We start from the raw sequence: 20,174 nt of genomic DNA on the forward strand, positions 1-20,174 counted from the left end.
TTAATATTGCCTCAGAAATGTTAACCTTTAAGGAACATTCGATTGAAAAAGATAAAAGCTTGGATCTTGACTCTGTGATGCATGTCCAGATGTGTCAAGATCTTATTCTTTCCCTCTGACCAGATAAAAGCTTCCAACAGCATACAATGTGCCAGTCTCTTCTTTGCTCAACTCAAAGGCAGTCAAATAAAGGAGAAAGCAAATGCTTGAAATCACAGTGACCAAAGGATTGGAATTAATAATTACATTAAATAACCATAACTTTTTGTTTAACTATTCACATTCCACACAGTGGAAATTATCCTTTCCTCCAGGTTTTTCACTTACATTTTGAACTTTTTTTGAAGAACTACAATAACAACAACAACAACAAATTTACAGGCTTGCAAGATGTGTGTTTTGTGTGTTTTTCTTATTCAATGCCAAGCACAAAGTGTACATCATAAAATTCATATTTGGTGTTTGGCATTATTTTAATACGAAAGATCAAGATATCTTGCCATTTAAAAAAATTCTACTGTAGCAATGAAAAAACCTATCATCACATCATTTGTGACTCCAATACATTATGTAACAGATATGGCACTTTCAGTAAATGTTGGAAGATACACCGTCCTTGTGCTAGTCTTAATATAGGCACAGTAAGAACAGCAGGCAGTTCCTTCTTTGGCTAGTGCTGTGTTTTGAGAGCAGTTATGCTGATTATCCCAGTGAAGTTCATTTTGAGGAAATTCTCTTTACTTAAGCCAAATTCAACGTAATGCAAGACCGTGGTACATGCGAATAAAAGATTACTGCTGCCAGCTTAAGCCATCTCTTTTTAACACAGTTGCATGTTTGTGGCAGAGTCAAAAAGAGAAATTCAGCATCGGCCTGTTCTGAATGTCTTTTTCCCTCTCTAGTATGGTTTTACATTTTCAGCTCCTTCCCCTTTCTCTTCTTCCCCTGCTCCACCCCTTCCCTCAAAATTCTGGCTTAGCATTTGTGTGTTCAGTCAAACACATTCTATGCTTTACTGTTGGAGGATGTGGACAATAGAAAGATTTGGGGCAGGGGGGGATACAGTGTATACGAAATGCAGAGGCAACCTGTCCCCACAACTTTGCCTGGTGTAGTAGGGTCATCAGTAGTGACTTTAAGAGTTTTAAAATTAGACCCAATGTTTTGGGTGTTCAAAATAACTTCTGCCTCAAAATATGGTTTCTGCTTAGTTGTTAATGGGATAACACTAAACCAAAACAAAAATAACATAAAAACAGCCTCTTTAGTCACAATGGATCTTTAAATGCTGGAGCCTTGATCTTTCTTGATGGGCAACTGCAATGCAAGTCAACAGTGTCTGTTTCCCATGTTACACTTGACTCAGCCGGTGAGGATGAGATGGTACAATGAAAAAGTGTTGAGGGGAGCAGGGCAGTTTACTTATAAAACCTCAGGCTTGAAGAGAACAGGTTCGTCAAACCCAAAATGCAGTACAGTTCACCCCCACCACACTTTGGCCATTAGACCCTAAGTAGGCATGGCCAGCAGCCCAAGTTTTGAAGACAGACTCTACCAGTAGGTTCTGAACAGCTACAATGTTACACAAATCCCACCAGCAGTCGGGGGACAGCTAATGAAGCCAAATGCTCTGCATTCTTACCTGGAGTTCCCACTAGACCCTGGGAGGGCAAAGGAAGAGGAAGTCGTGTTCCTCACATCTCTTCCCAGGCCCGACACTACTCCTTAGCCAGAGGCAGTCTCCTTTATTCCCTTACTCCCCTCTGCTCTCCAGCTCAAACTCCTATCAATGACTAAAACAGAGACCCAAAGTACACTTGTAGCTAAAATGAGCAGGCCCCAAAGTCTCCTCTTAGCCTGGTTCTTCACTGCCAGGCATACTGAGCAGACAGAATCTTTACAACACAGGGCTGTGGCTCTCAGAAGCATTACACAGAAACAGTGAACTGCAAAAGAGATAATTATAACCAAGCAAGAGATGTGGACCTTCTGCTTATGAAGGTTTTGTTCTTTTCCTATTCCTGCAGAGGGGGTTCTGAACTATATTTATTGTCCAGCTCAGGGGCAAAGCAAGAAGGGCCTGTTTTGACTCAGCTCATTCACTTGGTTCTGAAACTAAGAGGGTCAGTATTTATGTTTTAAGTTTGGTATTGGGTCCCAACTACTTTCAGCAAATCAGAGTGACAGCCATGGTTAATGATTTTACTTTATACAATTTCACTTCTCCTCTATTCCCTTGGGTTCTGTTAAATACCAGGGAAAAACTAACACAGGGGTCTCACCGTGTTTGGGGTTGGCCTTCCAAGACCCTGCACATCTCCCTAATGAATTTTGGTGTGTCCAGTTGGTCCTCACATTCAATCCCTCTCTTCTCTCACTCCATCTTTCCGGCCCTTGCCTATACCAGCCTCCCCCAGAGTCTGAAGGGTCTTCCAAAAATAGGAAACATTCACATCCATGGTCGAGTGCGGTAATTTAGAACCCTTGGAAAATAGATTAGACTGAAACAGTCACTGAGATCCTAAGACGGGGCTGACTGTGGAAGGGAGGAGGAAGGCAGGAAGCAAGCACAGGTTGACATACGTTTTCCAAGTCTTATACAGCACTGAAATCCGTCTCCTGCCCTTGGAGTAGCCTCTTCCATTAACATTCATTCTAAAGAGAGATTCTGGTCCCCAGAAGGGCTCACGGAAGACAAAGGCAGAAGCAGAGCTCAACCCTGCATCTTTTAAATGTGCCTTGGGTGGCGTGGGCTTTCAGTGCCATCCCTTGTGGAAGCAGATTCGTTTAGGTAATAGGAAGTGCCCTCTAGCAGAGACTGTGTTTCCTCTGGTGTCTGCGAACAGCCACAGGCACCTAGGCACACTCATGCACACGAACTAAGTATTAGCAGGTGCCTGTCAAGAGGCAGCTGGTAGTTCTTTCTGCCTCTACGGTTAAGCTAAGTTTGAATCAGGCTGTTTTAGGTCTGGCTCTGGACCCGCCTGGGGCTGCAGCCCTAGGACAGGCGGGGTGTCCTGGCTTAATCCAAATCAATGGAAATGCAACGACACTGCTTCACGCGTGTCACCCTCTTCTTCTTGGTGGGTGGCTGTAGTTCGGGGCAGTTGAGTGTGACCATCATGGTGGTGAATTTCTTGGGCTTGCAGAAGGAGCAAGACTGAAAGGAGCCTTCCTCCTTCCTGATGTGCCTGGGGATGTAGAAGGAGTTGCACTGGCCGTAGCAGAAACGGTTGATGATGGTGCGGCTGTTGCAGCCCTCCTCGTGGATGGTCTGCTTGAGCGGCTGGGTTTTGCACCAGTCTCGCTTCAGGTATTTGCGCTCGGTCACATGCAGGGCCTCCTGGCTGGACTCCAGCACCTCTTCCCCTGGCATAGCAGTGCCTCGCCCTTGGCCCCGCCCCCGGTTCCTGGAGCCAGGCTGCTGGGGAGACTGAGTCTGCTCAGAGTCATTGTGCTGGGCCTTGTCTGGCGGGGGGATGGCACCTTGGGACCCATTCTTTTTCCCTTCAGCAGCTGGCAGCAGGGTCCCCAAGAGGAGAAGCAGGGCTCCCACGGTGTAAGCGGTGCGGCTCATGCTAAAGGAAGGAATGGCGACGGGAGACAGAAAAAATAGAAAAGTTAATTTATTAAAACGTTACTATTGCCATGTGCTGCATAACAACACTTTGGTTGATAATGGACCGCAGATACAAAGAGTGGTCCTGTAAGATTATAATGGAGCTAAAAAATCCCTTCTGCCTAGTGACATTGTGGCCATGATAATGTGAGAGCCCAATGCATGGGTCATGCATCTGCAGTGGTTCCAGTGTGAACACACCCATGCGCTACCAGCCGTGTAAAAGCAGAGCACACACCATTATGTACAGCCCATAATACTGATAATACTAAATGGCTATGTTACTGGTTTATGTCTACACTGTACTAAATTTTTATTGTTATTTTGGAGTGCATTCTTTCTACTTATGAAAAAATGTTTGCTGTAAAACACCTTTGTGGGGGCTGCTCCTTGTGGTTTTGGGAATTGTAGCCCAAGCCGTGAGGCAGGCCCCCCTGGGCGGCCTTTAAGTCTCAGTGGAAAACCAGAAGGCTGTGAGATAGACAGGACCGAAGGCCACTCAGAGGGTTTCCATGGGAATTGGATTTAAAGGATGCATATTATGCGTTAGAGCTTGCTCCGCTTTTCTTATCTCTTAGTTAACTATAAACAATCTGTAGCTAAGAATGTATGAAGCCTTGCACCTGATGTCAGCATGGCATCAGGATGTTTAATAGACCCTGACACAGACTTGTCACTGTGTTCTCTATAATGATATCTGTAATCAGTAACTGTCAACTGTAACCCAAGCGTCTGAAAGCTTATTGATGATTCATAAGTTTTGACCTTATATCTCCCAAATCCCCTCCTCAATAAAAGACACGGAAGACGGAAGTTCAGCTCTCTTCTCCACTAGAGAGATTAGCCGCCTCCCTAACCCCCCAGACAAAATACAGTGTCCTGGATAAATTGTTCTGCCATGGTCCTAAAATCTCTGCTGGACAGGGAGTTTCCAACCAAGTTGGGGCATTGGAGGCAGCGCAACCTCACACCTTGACACATCTTATGTTTACCACATCTTGTGAGGAAGCCATTTCCTCTTGTGCTTAATTTAATCTCGTGTTGTTTAGAACAGTAACATGCTGTACAGGCTTATGCCCTAGGAGAAATAGGTATCCGTATAGTTCGATGTGTAGTAGCCTAGACTGTCTAGGTTCATGAACTCTGTGATGTTGACACATGGACGAAATCGCCTACTGTATCCCACAGTTGAGCGGTACATACAATAGCAACTAATATTTTTTCAGGCACTTGTTAAACATTTTATGTAAAATATTTCATTTAGTTTTCACAATATCTCTATGAATTGGTACTATAATTCCTATTACGTTCCTGGCCATCAGACTATGAGGTAGCTTGCCCAAGGTCACAGAGCGAATAAGTCTAGATGTGAACACAGCCAGGGCCCCCCTCTGCATTGCATTTGCTCCCATGGGAATTTCTTCCTGGCTTCTGACAACAACCACATTTGATTGTGTATAATGGTCACTTACCTTAATCATTCTTTTTTAAAAAAAATGTATTTGTCTATTTTAGAGAGAGAAAAGGAAAGAGAGAGAGAAACATTGATTTTTGTTGTTCCACTTATCTATGCATTCATTGGTTGATTCTTGTATGTGCCCTGACTGGGGATTGAACCCACAACCTTGGAGTATAGGGAAGACATGCTAATCAATTAAGCAACCTGGCCAAAGCCCCTGTATTCATTCTTGTATTTGACAATATTTAATAAGATCCTGCTATTTCAATGCCAGATTACCTTGCACCTCTTTGGGGAAACATTTTCTATCTTGCTTTATAGCAAAGACAAATTAGCCTCACTGTCCAGAGGGCTTCACCTGTCAGGAAAGTCTCCCAGTATTTCCCCCTAACCAACCTCAGTGCTTCCTGAGCTGTGCCTTGTTCATGTGGTTGGGTACTTATGAGATGTTCATTGTTATCAGCCATCAGAAGGAGACTGGTGAGGAGACCAGGGAGCACTTGACAGAGGGAGAATACTTCACAGGAAGAGCACCAGACCAAAGTCATGACTGAGTTCCTATTTGAAATCCTGGGGCAGCAACTTGCTATCTGACCTGAAGAAAATCACATTGCTTTTCAATAAAGTACTTCATTTAAGCAAAGCTACAAATACCTTATCTCCCCAGATAGGTTGTTTAGATTAAATCTGATGTAAAAGTGAAAGCAATTTGAGAACTAACCAAATGTATGACAGTACTGCAGACAGAATGAATTACTTTATCAGAAAGATCTCATAACTCATAGCCTCCTGGACCTCCCACTTACTCTCATTTTTAAACTGAGAACAGATATTCATTATATCATTCTTTACACAAAGATATACATGTTTCTACTTTAAATGGTAAAATATGTCATTCACATATATGTGTGTGTGTATAAAATTTAGCAGGTAGAAAAGTCACAAGAGAACAGGTATGTGCAAATATTTACATTAAAATATGTTACAGACATGTTGAATATATTAGTGACAGTGAGCTATTGTGGATAGGTCTGGATTTAGATAAGGATCAAAAAGAGAAATGGCATATAGACAATGACAAAAAAATTATTAAATGGGGGAGGCAAAGGGAAAACTGACCCCTACCCCCCCCCAAAAAAAAATATAGAATGATAAAGCAAGGATGGAGGGGAAAAAATTGAGTAAGGAATATAAATCAGAGAAGGTGGGGCAGACAGAAAAGGAAGAAGAGGAGGAGCAGAAGAATATTTTTATAAAGGAGAGTGCAACAGAGAAGCATCAGACTATTAAGATTGTCCTGGGACAGAGCTTCTCAAACCTGACCGCAGGTAATCACCTGGGACATCATTAAAATGCAGAGTCTGATTCAGTTGGTCTTCCTTCCTAGCAAACTTTGGGTAGGAAGGCCTGTAGCATGTGCAACCATAGTGTAATGAGGGACTTATTAAAATGTGAAAGGACTTCCTTTTCCAAGAGAGCAGTTTCAAATTCACAGCCTCCCTCCATAGGCCATCACACCAAATCTGACCTGAATCCTGAAGCTTCCCCTGGCCTGCCCTGCCCTCCCCGCTCCCCACCATGGTTTTCTGAACTGAAGCACAAAGCTCTGAAGCACCCATTTCCCTGCTCTCTTCTGAGCACGTGTTACACGTTATAGCCACAAAGTGCAATTGAATAGTAACCTTACTGTGCCCCTACCTCCAGGAACTGTACAAGCAGGTACTATTGGCTAGAGCAATTACTTTTCAAAGACAAAGGTAGTGTGGGAATCTACATTCTCTAAGGGACAGTCCCCATAAGTAAAGACCCTAAGGATGTCAAATTAAGATAATTAAACATTAAATGTAAAATAGCCCTAAATGGCACCATCTTCCCAACATTAACCTAATACTTTGGGGCAAGTTCAAGTTTGGAGCTGATAATGTGACATTTAGCTCTCTGTTCTGACTGTAGACTCCCTGGCTTTTGTCAGTTTATGTTACAACATCCCTGTTCTTTAAACAGAGCCCTTTTTTGCCTCAACAACAAAAAAAATTAATTCCCTTGTTTTTTCTTTTAAAAAATCACTCATGAGAGAAGTTCAGTTATAAAACAGTGCTGATTTTCTCCAGAGACCAGGAGAACTTGAGCCATGACAGTTCAGTCTCCTCAGCAGACACAAAGGTGGACAAGAGTAGGCTTACAGTTATAACACAAATAAATAATACAATAATTAATACATAATAATATAAGAATAAACTCTGCCTTTTGTGTACTTACAACTGTAAATGTATTTTTGCCCAGTTTCCGCTGTTTATTCAATTTAGGGCCCAGATCAAAACTCAAGTAGTCTCTTCTTTCTTTCTTTTTTTCTCTTTCTTTCTTTTTCTTTCATTCTTTCTTTCTTTCTTTCTCTTAAAACTGAACTCAGAGAAAGAGAGGAAGAGAAAGGAAGAGGGGGGAGAGAGAGAGAGAAAGATAGATATCGATTTGTTGTTCTACTTACTTAACCATTCATTGGTTGCTTCTTTTATGTGCTCTCACCTGGGATCGAACCCACAACCCCAACATATCAGTGATGACGTTCTAACCAACTGGGTTACCCAGACAGGGCAGTCTCTGTCCATTTCAAAGAGGGGCCGTAAGACAGCCTTAGACCTATACCCAAGATCTTTCCCCATCCTTCGAGGACAATTCAGCCCTCCCTGAGTAAGAGGGTCACAGCCCACATCACAGAGGCCATTCTGAGACTGACTGGGAATATATGTTGAATGCATATGACAAGGTCATGTATGAGGTCATCCCCTCCCACAAACATCTGTGTAAAAATGTAATTATTTTTTTCTGCAGATCAACTTAGGACCTTCTTTGTACTCAGCTTTTACTTACTGGCATTTTCACATCTGTAATTAAATAAAAACCTAATCTGAGAGTCAAGGGTTTACTCATCGCCTTATCCTCAGTGCTTGGCACACAGTAGGTGCTCTTAAATGAATGATTATTACAAACCACATTGATTTAGAGTTTCCATTCTTTGCATTTTAAAATGCTTTCCTTCAGACCAATGAGCAGCACAGCCCTCAGTATAGCAAACTCCTTCCAGTCTAGGCAAACCCCAAATACCCACCTCTTTTTACCTGATCCCATGGGGAATGCTGTGGGGTTTAGTTTCTAATTGAAGCTATTGTTTTCACTGTGGCAGAAACAAACCATAAAGTAGAAAGTCAAAAATTAGTCAGTTGTGGTTTTCAGCTTTAGTTTGGACAGACTTCTTGTTCCTATGCGAGCATGTGTACCCCATAAGCCAAAGGGGTCTAGAATGACAGGCTGTTATTTTCTTAATAAGACAAGTAAATTTGTCTCCAAATAAGATTTATTAGATGTGGAAAATATTATGAAATGGTTTTGCATTTATAAAAGGCCTATTCTTCAAAGATATTCAGCACTCGTTGTGAGGTTTTGGAGTTCTTAAACCTGATTAACTAGTTATTTGGAGAGGAGTGAAAACCAACTTCTGGAATCTCAATCAAGAGAAACCTCAGCTTCTCAGCAAACAGCAATTCTCTGAACGACTCTGCATAGTCCACGTAAGTAGGAGTGATGGGGGTGAGAACTGTAAGTAGTACTGGACCCACTGCTCTATCAAGTCATTGTGGTCAATCATCCGACCTCCCCCCACACCAAACTGGTCTCGATTATTCCGTGAAGGATATAGGACTGTTTTGCTCTTGGAATCCCATTTGTACAGCCACCAAATAATCTGCACTTTATAAATATCCTAGACATGAAGGAAGTTGAGAAGATGTAAATTCCTTGAGGACGATCCTTTTCCACATCAACACCTAGCAGAGTGCCCCATTATAAAAACTCAACCCAAATGCTAATCCAGATTTAGGTTCCTATGAATTATCACTTACGTCCTACCATGAGTTGCAAACATTTTTGGTGACTTGCATTCATGAAATGACCCACTCATGTCATTAAATTAAAGCTGCAAGTCATGGATCCAGAGTGACACCCACAAAGACCTCCTTTAAGTTTCCTTTACAGACAATATTCTTCTTTTCAAACCCTGCCTCAATTTCCCATTAATGAATTTCTCCCCCAAGTAACGGGATCATATTATCATGGTGAGCTTTTTCTGCTCCTGTTTCCCACCAGTAAGATCCACCTCAACCCCACATTTTCCACCTTTATTACTGTCCTCCCTCCCCTCCAATCCACTTGTCCCAGAGGATATAGACCCTCTCAAAGCCGGTCTTCTTTACCTGATGCTTTCCTCCACATTTCCCTTAGTGACAAAGGGCAAACGTCTGCACACAAGATAAGCCAGATTAACCACCTCTGTCCTGTGCAGGTCATGGTGATTTATTCCAGTCTTCACAAGGCTCTAAGAACACATGATCTAATTCTGAGGAATCAAAATTAAAAATACTATGTGTGACCCATTTCCAATGTCCTTGGTGTCTTTGGGAACATTTAGGCCAGGTCCTTTCCGCCCTCTTCTTGCTATATTTCTCATTTTATCTAACCGACCTGCTTATCATCAGTTAAATGGAGTGTTCAGTGGAAATTACAGTGAAGAGACAATGGTCACCAAGCCAGATGTCTGTGCCTCAATGTCTGATCAATTCCTCCTGATGAATAAAGTTTTAGAAAGACATTCAACAGTCACGGCATCAAATGATTCTCCCAGCATAAAAAAATAAAGGAACTGACAGCAACTACTCTAAGTGCAGGCCAGATCTGATAATACTCTGTTCTTTTTTCTCAGGACTAAATCTTTGAGAAGGGCAAGGTTACTTCTATTTTGATTTTCACTTTTTAAAAACATTAGCAACTTTTAGAAGTTAAGTAGAGAATTTAAAAATATACTGAGTTGATTTTCTTTTTTTCTGACAAGTTGTACAAGAGGGTGGTCAGCAAACTAGTAGACCATGAAGTCTCATCCTGTATGTACTGCAAGTATCCTCACCACAACCTCCCGATTTTGAAGCCCATTCAGGTTAAATCAGGCTGGGGCCTAAGATCACAGAGGACAGGGAGAAGACCACCTAGTAGTAAAGCATCCCAGGAGTTCTCAGCACATAGGGAGATTTGTGTGTGTGTGTGTGAAGGTAATGATTGTGTAGAATTCTTGCAGTCAATAGGAAATAAGTTAGAAAATAATAAATATTAAATGTTCATTGAGCAGCACTATGGAGAGACAGCCAAGTTATATGTTCTGTCTCATAGTGAAAGATGTATGTGTGTCCCTGTGTAAGTGGGATTTAGAATCTAATTTCAGAACCATCTTGGAATATATCCTGGTGCTGTAGAATGTTACTTACTCTCACAATACAACCACTGATAATAAGAGTCACCTACATTTTTAAACTTTTACTATGCCAGGTTATTATGCTAAATGCTGAGCAAATCTTATCATTTATTTTCCACAACAAGATATAAGATAGATAATGTGGTCTTTATTTTACCAATCAGGGAACCCAGACTCAGAAGTTAGGAATCTGTCCAAGGCCACACAGCTCCCAAGCAGGAGAGCCAAGGTCTGAATCCAGTTCTATGTAGCCCCCAAACACATATCCTAACCACTATTCTGTGGACACCCCCCACAGTATTTAACAAGGGACACACAGATTTGTTTCTAATGCAATAAAATTTGAACAATACCTTAAATTTAAATAATTATCTTTTTTATCTTCATGTGCATTGTGAAGAAAATTCCTTGTCCCAGGAATTACCGTTGTACTTTGCTTTTCTAAGAGCATATGTTAAAATGAAAGAAAATTCCTTGCAGATGTATGACATGAGCTGGTAACACTTGCCTGATCTGTGCCTTTCAGTGGGTGCTACAGTCACCTCCCCTACCTCCTCCTGTTTTCTCTTCCATCAAACACTTAGGTTTATCCATCATTTACTCTGTTCTAGGATATGCTCCACAGCTTTTCTCTTGTTGGGGGAAGGGTTGTGGCATAAAAGTTCTTGAATTTATACTTAAGACGGGGGCTTCAGTTTAGAAGATGGGGGGCTTCAGTTTAGAAGACAAGGCAGGCAGGCAGGCAGCTCTCCTTTAGAGATGTGGGCACTTAATAAATTTCTATTCTTCCCTATTTAACCAGGCACTCACCTAAAGACTATCAGCCAACTTGAATTTCCTATAGATGGTGAGTTACCAAAACATTTCATTCAACATGAACTTTAAGAAAAGAGGATATCTCTGAAATTATGAAGTTTACAAAAGACATTAGTTTCTAACTTACTTGGGGGTTATACACACATACATACACACACACACACACACACACACACCAGAACTAAATAACCCTTAAATAATTAGTTAACCATTGGAGAGTGCGATATATCCAGTGGTAGTAATCAAATTACTGTTGTAGACACTTGAGTGTGCCAGGGAGGAGATGATAATCTAGTTTTCTTAAGATGTCCCCTCACTGCTTTGAAAAATCCACCCCTTCAAGTTCCTATGCCCCCTCCCCCGCTTCCAGAAAGAAAAGAAAAAAGAAAAAGAAAAGAAGAAAGAGGAGGGGGAGCTGGAAAGCCCTGGGGAGAAAGAAGACTCCTCACCCTGGGCCGGGGTTATCTTAACCTCTACTCCACTATTTATTTAACTTGTGTAACAGCCAGAAGGAAGCCACTACTCTGGGGTCCCTGGGACAGTTTAAATCCCTGGTGACCCACTTAACACAATATATTATTTTAATCAACTCTTGTCCTGGTACCATCTCCAACAGGAACATACACAGAGGCGCACACCACTCGATCTGCTCTTTCTAGCAGCAGATCCAATTACCTACCAATGGTCACCTCTCTGCCCTTGTACCATTTTTTAAGAAGAGATTTTAACCCCTAACGTTGAGGTTATATTTCTGTCTAAGAGAACCTGGTGTCTGAGTCGGCAGGGGAGCAGAAGGCAGCACTGGGTTCAACCCTGGAGCACATTCAGGCCAGCTTTGGGAGTGCGGGAAGAGCTTTATTGCAAAGCCTTGGTCACCTCCTGTCTGCCCTCACCTTGCCCTGGGACCGTCAGAGTTGTCGGCTCGGAGAAACGCCTGTCTGGGGCGCCCCGAAGGCAGAACTGGGATCCGAAGACAATGCCAAGCCAGCGCGCGGGCGCGTCTGTACTTCCCGAGCCTAAAGTCTACAAATGACTGTGGCTGATGAGGTGTCAGCCCCGAAGCCCGGAGGGCCCGAACCCCTCTGGCCTTGATCGTAGAGCTGCAGAGGGGCCAGCGGTGTGAACGAGGCAGCGGGAGAAGATGAAGGACAGATGACCTGGGCGTCCAAGCCAGAGACCAGCCTCCTGCTGCCAGTCCCGCGTGGTCCGTCGCTAGCAAGGATCATTAAGACGAGGCTAGGTGGGACCCTCTAGCACACAAACTAAAGGGTACCCTCGGATGTGGGACCCGACGGATTGTCGCTGCTGGAGTCTGGACGTCCAAGGTTCAGCCCAGGCGTTCATGGGACGGAGAGAAGCCTGAAACAGGGAACCGAGCGCCCACGAGTGTGCTGCCAGCACGTGGGTGCGTGCGGTGTGAGCACTAAGGACTCTGGAATCCGCGTCCGGGACCAAGTATCCCCTACACCCGACCCTCCTGCTTCCTCTGCGGCGGAACCCCGCGGCTCTGCTCTTGCTCGAGTCTCCATCTCACCCTGAGAATGGGCAAATGGGCCCAATCGCTGCTTCTCTAGATCACTCCTCCACCCCACTGTAGAATCATTCCTGGCACTCTGACGGGCTCCCCGAGAGGTAGCCTAGCCCTAGCCCCGCCGCCTCAAGTGCATGGGACCCTCTCAGTTTAACTTGCCAGGCGACTGCTGCCGAGCTGCAAGTCCCCGCTGCTCCCTACTTCTTCCGCTCGCTGGCCCTCTGCGCCCGGCTCTGGCCGTCAGGCACCCCGTGCCCTTGCCTTACAGGAGCCGCCAGCGCCGCATCTGCCACGCGCACCGGGGGCGCGTTAGCGCGGCCCTGGGGTGTTGGAAATGGGATGCGGGGCCTTCGCTCTCGCTCTTGAGATCCTCTTTCCCAGCCTGTCCCTGCAGACGGCACAAGGTGAGGTCATATTAGCCACGACCTTGGCAGGAACGACCCCGCAATGCCTCTCCTTGGTTCACCCAAGGAAACCGCAAGGCCTCAGTCTATTCTATGCCGCGCATCTGCACCCACCCGAATGCGGGAGTAGTTTTGCAAACCTCCGCGCGCGCGCGCACACACACACACACACACACACACACACACACACCCAGGCCCGTGCCTCCGAGCTCACCTGTCAATGCGGCGGGTATTCGCGGCCTGCGCTCTCCACGCGGGGCGCGGTGTGCGGCCGCGGCCAGAGCCACCGGGGCTCGGCGCAAGGTCAGGGGGACAGCGAGTGCCGCTCGGCTGCACACTGGGTCCCCCGGTCCGCGGACGGCGCACCGAGTGCGGGGCATCGCACCGTCTCCCGTTTAAAAGCCGGCGGCCGAGCGCGGCGCCTGGGGCCGCGCCTCCCTATTGGCCGAGCGCCGCCGCCGCGGTGCCCGCTATCCGCCCCCTTTCCCGGTACTGCCCCCGCCCCCCGCACCCCTCCGGCCTCCCCGCGGGGTCCCCTCTCCGCCTGCCTCGCCTCTTTGTCTGCTCCCCCCGCCCAGGCCGGCTGGGAGAGGTCACCCCAGGGAACCGCGCCTGGAATGCACAGCAAATCACATTTTCCGCTCCCGTTGGAGGGGGAAGCACAGGAGGAAATCCCCCCGGCTCCCGGCCCCTCGTTCCTCCTCCGCCGAGGCCGAAGCTCTTCTCTCGCCAGCGCCGCTCCGCCCGCGTCCGCCCCGCGACGGGCTGGGTCACGCAGACGGCACTAGGAACGGCGTGGCGCGTGGGGTCAGGAGGGACTAGGCGGTTCTTCCCCAGTGGAGGGGTCGGGACTGCGGGGTGCTCTGGTGGAGCGGTCGCCGCGGCCCCGCGCAGGGCCCCCAACTTCGAAGGCGCTGACCGCGGCGCCCCCAGTTAACCCAGGTGGGCTCGCCGGCCGCCAGCACGACACCCTCCTTTCCTCCGTTCCTCGCCCGCCGCGGGTTCTCTCCGCTCAGAAGCCGCGGCCTCGGCTGTGCGTACACAGAAAGGAGGAGCGGGGCGGAGGGCAGGGGAGACCTAACAGGACCCGCAGAAGTCAGCGTTTCCGTTCCTGCGCCGTTTTAAAGGGGGAGAGAACAGTCGCCGGGAGAGGAGGATCTGTGTAGCATGTTAAAGGTTAATAAGTGAGGAAAATAAAACGTCGGACGAGGAAATAACTTCCCAGAAATTGAAGGCAAAAACCTCCGAATGTGAAAAACCGGTGTCACATTCTGTATTCGTTACTGAGAACACGATGAATTGAGTCGAACGTACCAAGAGCGTAGTTTTCGAGAGAGGAGCGAACACTGTCGTTCGCTCTTTTCAGCTTGAAAACTGGTTCCTACAAGAGGCCGTGAGTTTTGTGGTGAAGCTACAGCCCGTGCAAAAGTCACCCGGCGGCGAGGTCTGTCTGCAGACCGCCTCCTTCAGACGGGTCGGACTTGAAAAAAAGTTTGTTATAGAATGAAATGGGAAGGTCTCGGCACTGACAAAGCAAAATAAACAAAACAATGAAACCCATCATAGGATACTCATGAAACATGGGTGATTTAAGTACTTGGCTGAGAAAACAAAACAAAGCCTCCAAACAACATGATTTCCCCCACTCCCTTTTAGGCAGCCGTCAGGGGGGAGGGACCAACACACAGTGAGCACCTACTAGACGCTCGTAGGAACTGGAAATGGATTTTCCAAAATAAATGAAACAAGAAGGAAATCTGCGTTAATTCTGTGTTTAGAGACTCTTCATCGTGTGAATGTTTTGTTTGCGCGAAGGGCAGTTTCTCCCATGAACTTAGTGCTGCACTTCAAATGGTTTCAATAATTTTTTTGTTAAGTCTTCTCTTGAGCCATAGCTGGTAGTTGCCTGCAGGATGGGAACATCCAACAGGACTTGAAGACTTATCCTGGCAGAATTGGCTGCAGGACAGACAGGGAGTCAGAAACATACGAGATACTTTGGCCGTTAACAATCAGCCAAGCCAACCACCCAGCTGTCCTCTCACCGTGTAAACTATTCCTCCAAAGAAAAGGGAACGTGTTTTGCAAATTCATTAACTCGTTCTAATCTAAAAAATTCAATGCTTCAGTCATTTTTTTTTTTTCCCAAGGCTCATATAAGCTACCCCAAATAAACACACAAAGAAGCAGAGCTGACCTGCTGCATTGGAAGTAACTGCTTTGGAGCCGTGACAGTACAGGGCTTCGTATATCTCAGTCTGTCTGTATCTATCTCCATCTAGCAAACTTTGTTGATAATCGCTACGATCCCTCTTCAGGAGGCCTTTCACACCGTGCTCTGTACAGCGGGAACATTCTGACCGCCCCTCCCCCTCACCGTCTACCGCACAGCCCTTTACCCCACTTCATTGCATAATTTTTGTCACTTCTCTCTCTTGGCCACTAGAATATAAGCTCCATGAAAGCAGAGACTTTGCCTATCTTGGTCACTTTGATTACACGGTGCATATAGAGTACAAAGTATCTAACACAAAATTAAGATTCAACAAATAGTTGTGGATTGGGGAAGTTCAGCACACACCCACTAATTAGGATTATCAACTGAGCAGGAGTGCCGAGGATATAACCATCACGAATATGAGGAACACAGGCCATCACCTCACAGTTTATAGTGTAGTATGTTTGTAAATATTTAGGTAGATAGTCAAGCTTTTTGCCTCGTATTTGTGTTTCCATAGCTCTCAACCGGTCATTGCAAACCATCATCCAATCAGGATGAAGGCACAGGAGTGAAAACTCTTCAGCCCTCTGTAACCATAATTACATAATTGAGACCCATCTCAGTAAGAGGGGAAAGAAGTAGAATGACTCCATGGAGTCAGGTGAACATTTTAAACCTGAGACCTAAACAATGATCCTTAAATGATCGATTGCACTTACAGAAACTGCTTTGGAATGATGTTGAGGCTATTGTGAGATGTGTAGATCCTGTTCAGCTACTGGCTTATTTATAAAAAGGAAAAGCCTATTTCTCTTGATTGCTCACTTGTCTGTTAAATGTGTCTTCATCTAACTCTCAAGATGCTAAGAGAGAGCTACTCCTCAGATTCAGGGATGAATCTCAAAGGCCTTTGGAAGGAAGTTTTCCTTAGAGCTGCAAGAGCTGTTTGAGGCTGTTCAGCCTCATTGTGAGGCTATGTTTGCCATCTTGTGGTTTTTTTCCCTTTAAGCACTTTATTTTTTATTTCCCCTCAGACTTACTGGGGTATAATTGACTAATGAAAACTGTATATATTTAAGGGGTACAACATGACGATTTGAGGTGCATACACATTATAAAAGGATTACCACCATGAAGCTAATTAACACATCCATTACCTCACAGAGTTACCCTCTTTTTGTGTGTGCTGAGAACACTTGAGATCTACCCTCCTAGCAAATCTTAATATAATACAATACTATTAACTATAACCAGGCTCAGAACTTATTAATCTTACAAGTGAATGTTTGTGCCCTTGATCAGCAGCTCTCCATTGTTCCCACCTTCCAGTCCCTGATAAGCACCATACCATGATTTTGACTGTTTTACATTCCATACAATGAGTGAGATCATTTAGTATTTCTCTTATCTGCATGACTTGTTTAACTTATCATGAAGTCCTACAGTCCACCCAAGTCATGTGAAATGGCAGGATTTACTTCTCTTCTAAAACTCAAAAATACTCCATTATGTGTACTTACATATGTACATAGGTATGTGTGTGTATATGTATGTATGTATATACATATGAATACAAGTATATAAACATTTTTAATTTTATTGAATTTATTGGGGTGACGTGGGTTAATAAAATGATATAGCTTTCAAGTGTACAATTCTAGAATACTGTACATCTTCTGTATATTGTATTGTGTGTTCACCCTCCAGTCAAGTTTCTTTTTTTCTTTTCATCACCATTCATCCCTCTCTTTACCCTTCTCCACCTCCTTTCACTCCCTTTTTGCTCTTGTAAGCACCATGCAGTTGTCTGTCTATGAGGCTTTTTTTGCTTAATCTCTGACCTTTTTGATCCAGCTGCCCACCCTTCCTCCCCTCTGACAGCTGTCAGTGTGTTTTCTGTATCTATGAGTTTGTATCTATTTTGTTTGTTTCTATTTTGTTATTTAGTTTGTTCATTAGATTTCACATGTAAGTGAAATCATACAGTATTTGTCTTTTCTCTGACTGACTCACTTAGATAATACTCTCCAAGTCTACCCATGCTGTCACAAAGGGCAAGATTTCCTTCTTTTTTACAGCCATGTAGTACTAGTATTCCATTGTGTAAATGTACCACTGCTTTTTTTTAATCCACATATCTACTGATGGGCACTTGGAATGCTTCCAAGTCTTAGCTATTGTAAATAACACTGCAATAAACATGGGGGTGCGCATATTCTTTTGAATAAGTGTTTCAGGGTTGGGTTTTTTTGGATAAATTCCTAGAAGTGGAATGGATGGGTCATAAGGCAGTTCCATTTTTGATTTTTTGAGAACACTCCATACTGTTTTCCACAGTAGCCGTAGCAATCTGCATTCCCACCAACAGTCCATGAGGGTTCTTGTTTCTCCACATTCTCACCAGTATTTTTTGTTTGTTAGTTTATCTATTTATTTTAGTATATTTTTTTGATTATATGGTTACAGTAGTCCCAATTTTTTTCTCCTTTGCTCCCCTCTGCCCAATACCCTGCTTCCCTCCAGCAATCCCACCCCTCTTGGTTCATATCCGTGGGTTGTGCATATAAGTTCTTTGGCTTCACCCTTTCCTATATTATTCTTAACTTCCCCCTGTCTACTCTGTAACAACAAATTATGCTTCTTCATCCCTGCACCATTTCCCCGTTTCTTCCCCTTCTCCATCCCAGCTGATAGCCCTCCAAATGATCCCCATATCTACGATTCTGTTCCTATTTTGGTTTGCTTAGTTGGATTTTCTTTTTATTTTTTAGATTCAGTTATTGATAGTTGTGAGTTGGTTGTCATTTTGATCTTCTTTTTCTTAAGTAAGTCCCTTTGACATTTCATATAATAATGGCTTGGTAATTATGAACTCCTTTAGCTTTACCTTGACTGGGAAGCACTTTATCTGTCCTTTAATTCTAAGTGATAGCTTTGCTGAATAGAGTAGTTTTGGTTGTAGGTACTTGCTTTTCATCACATTGAATACTTGTTGCCAGTCCCTCCTTGGCAGCAAAGTTTCTTTTGAGAAATCATCTGATAGTCTTATAGGCACCTCTTTCTAGGTAACTCTCTGATTTTCTCTTGCTGCTTTTAAAATTCTCTCTTTATCTTTCACCTTTGGCATTTTAATTATGATGTGTCTTGGTGTGGTCTTCCTTAGGTGTAGTTTCTTTGGGACTCTCTGTGCTTCCTGGATTTGTATGTCTATTTCCTTTGCCAAATTTAGGAAGTTTTCCTTCATTATTTTTTCACATAAGCTTTCAATTTCTTGCTCTTCCTCTTCTCTTTCTGGCACCCCTATGATTCGGATATTGGTATGTTTAAAGTTGTCCCAGAGGTTCCTAAGCCTCTCCTCATTTTTTCAATTCTTGTTTCCACATTCTGTATTGCTTGACTGTTTATTTTTTCTTCCTTATGTTCCAAATCATTGATTTGAACCCCAGTTTCCTTCCCTTCTCCATTGGTTTTGTGTGGATTTTCCTTCATTTCATTTAGTATAGCCTTCATTTCTTCCCTTAAGCATTTGCTGTACTTAAGTATATCTGTCAAGTCTGTGAGCATCTTTATCACCAGTGTTTTGAACTTTACATCTATTAGGTTGGCTATCTCCACATCACTTAGTTCTCCCACTAGAATGTTGATCCATTCCTTCTTTTGCGCCATATCTCTCTGCCTCCTCATCTTGACAGGCTCCTGTGTTTGTTTGCCTCTGTGTCTTAGGTAGAGCTGTTGCACCTGTTCTGTTGTAAGGGGCAAAGCCTTGGGTATTTGTCAGTACAGGGCAACCCATTTTACCATGTTGTGGCACTGTACATGGGGGCAGGGTCCGAGGGGGAATAACGCCGCTTGCTCAGCACTTGCCCCCCCTCCAGACACTCCTCCTGCTTCCTGCATGGGACTGGTACTTCTCTAGCTGTTGCCCTGGCCATCATTCCCAGAGTGGATGGGTCTGCAGATGTTCCAGGACTGTGGGGGGTCCTTCAAACAAGTGGTCTCTACTGAGAGACCAGCAGTCTCTTCTTCCACCACAACCCCCTCTGGTTTGCACAGTCAGAGGCAATGAGGCTTTATTTTCCCTGGCGCTGGGACCGTGAGCTGTGTGGTCTGGTCTGGTGCTGAGAGTGCTCCCCAGGTGTCTCTCCTGACTTTTTTAAATGTGTGACTGTACTTTCTGCCAGCCTGCTGCTGCCACCGCTGCTGGTGCCACTACACTGCGTCCTCTCCACCCCATCTTCACCCCTCCTACCTGTCTGGATGAGTATTTCTTCTTTACATCTTTGTTTGTTGGACTTCCATGTAGCTCGATTTCCTGGAACTTCTCATTGTCTCCAGTTTTGAGGTAGTTATAGTTCTTTTTAGTTGTGGAGGGAGACCCAGCATGTCTGTCTAGGCCTCCATCTTGGCCGGAAATCTCTTGTTTATTGATTTATTAATGGAAGTCATCCTGACAGGTGTGAGGTGATATCTCATTGTGGTTTTAATTTGCATCTTTCTGATGATTAGTGACTTTGAGCATCTTTCCTTATGTCTGTTGGCCATCTGTATGTCCTCTTTGAAGAAGTGTCTATTCAGATCCTTTGCCCATTTTTTCATTGGATTGTTTTATTCATTCATTTGTTTGTTTTTGGTGTAGAGTTGTGTAAGTTCTTTATAAATTTTGGATATTAACCCCTTATCAGATGCATCATTGGTGAATATGTTCTCCTATCCAGTGGTTTGTCTTTTCATTTTGTTGATGGTTTTCTTTGCTATGCAAAAACATTTTAGTTTGATGTAGTCCCATTTGTTTATTTTTTTTCTTCTGTTTCCCTTGCCCAAGGAGATA

The 20,174-nt window shown here is 44.3% G+C and overlaps 1 protein-coding gene across 1 annotated transcript; it reads right to left on the reverse strand.

Annotated features, from left to right (window-relative positions):
* Window positions 1–495: 495 nt before the first annotated feature.
* GREM1 (gremlin 1, DAN family BMP antagonist) lies at window positions 496–13,479 on the reverse strand. Its single transcript, XM_090270377.1, has 2 exons — window positions 13,340–13,479; window positions 496–3,578 (listed from the first exon to the last, which is right to left on the reverse strand). Exon 2 carries the CDS (start codon window positions 3,575–3,577, stop codon window positions 3,023–3,025), a length of 555 nt encoding a protein of 184 aa, XP_090126503.1. The 5' UTR covers window position 3,578; window positions 13,340–13,479; the 3' UTR covers window positions 496–3,022.
* Window positions 13,480–20,174: the final 6,695 nt, after the last annotated feature.

This window comes from Furipterus horrens, unplaced genomic scaffold (assembly GCF_987537825.1).
Source record: "Furipterus horrens unplaced genomic scaffold, mFurHor1.1.pri manual_scaffold_3, whole genome shotgun sequence".
Classification (NCBI taxonomy): Eukaryota; Metazoa; Chordata; class Mammalia; order Chiroptera; family Furipteridae; genus Furipterus; species Furipterus horrens.

Bases quoted from the DNA above. Each gene is read 5' to 3' on its own strand.
- GREM1 (XM_090270377.1), bottom strand. From the start codon at position 3,577: ATGAGCCGCACCGCTTACACCGTGGGAGCCCTGCTTCTCCTCTTGGGG.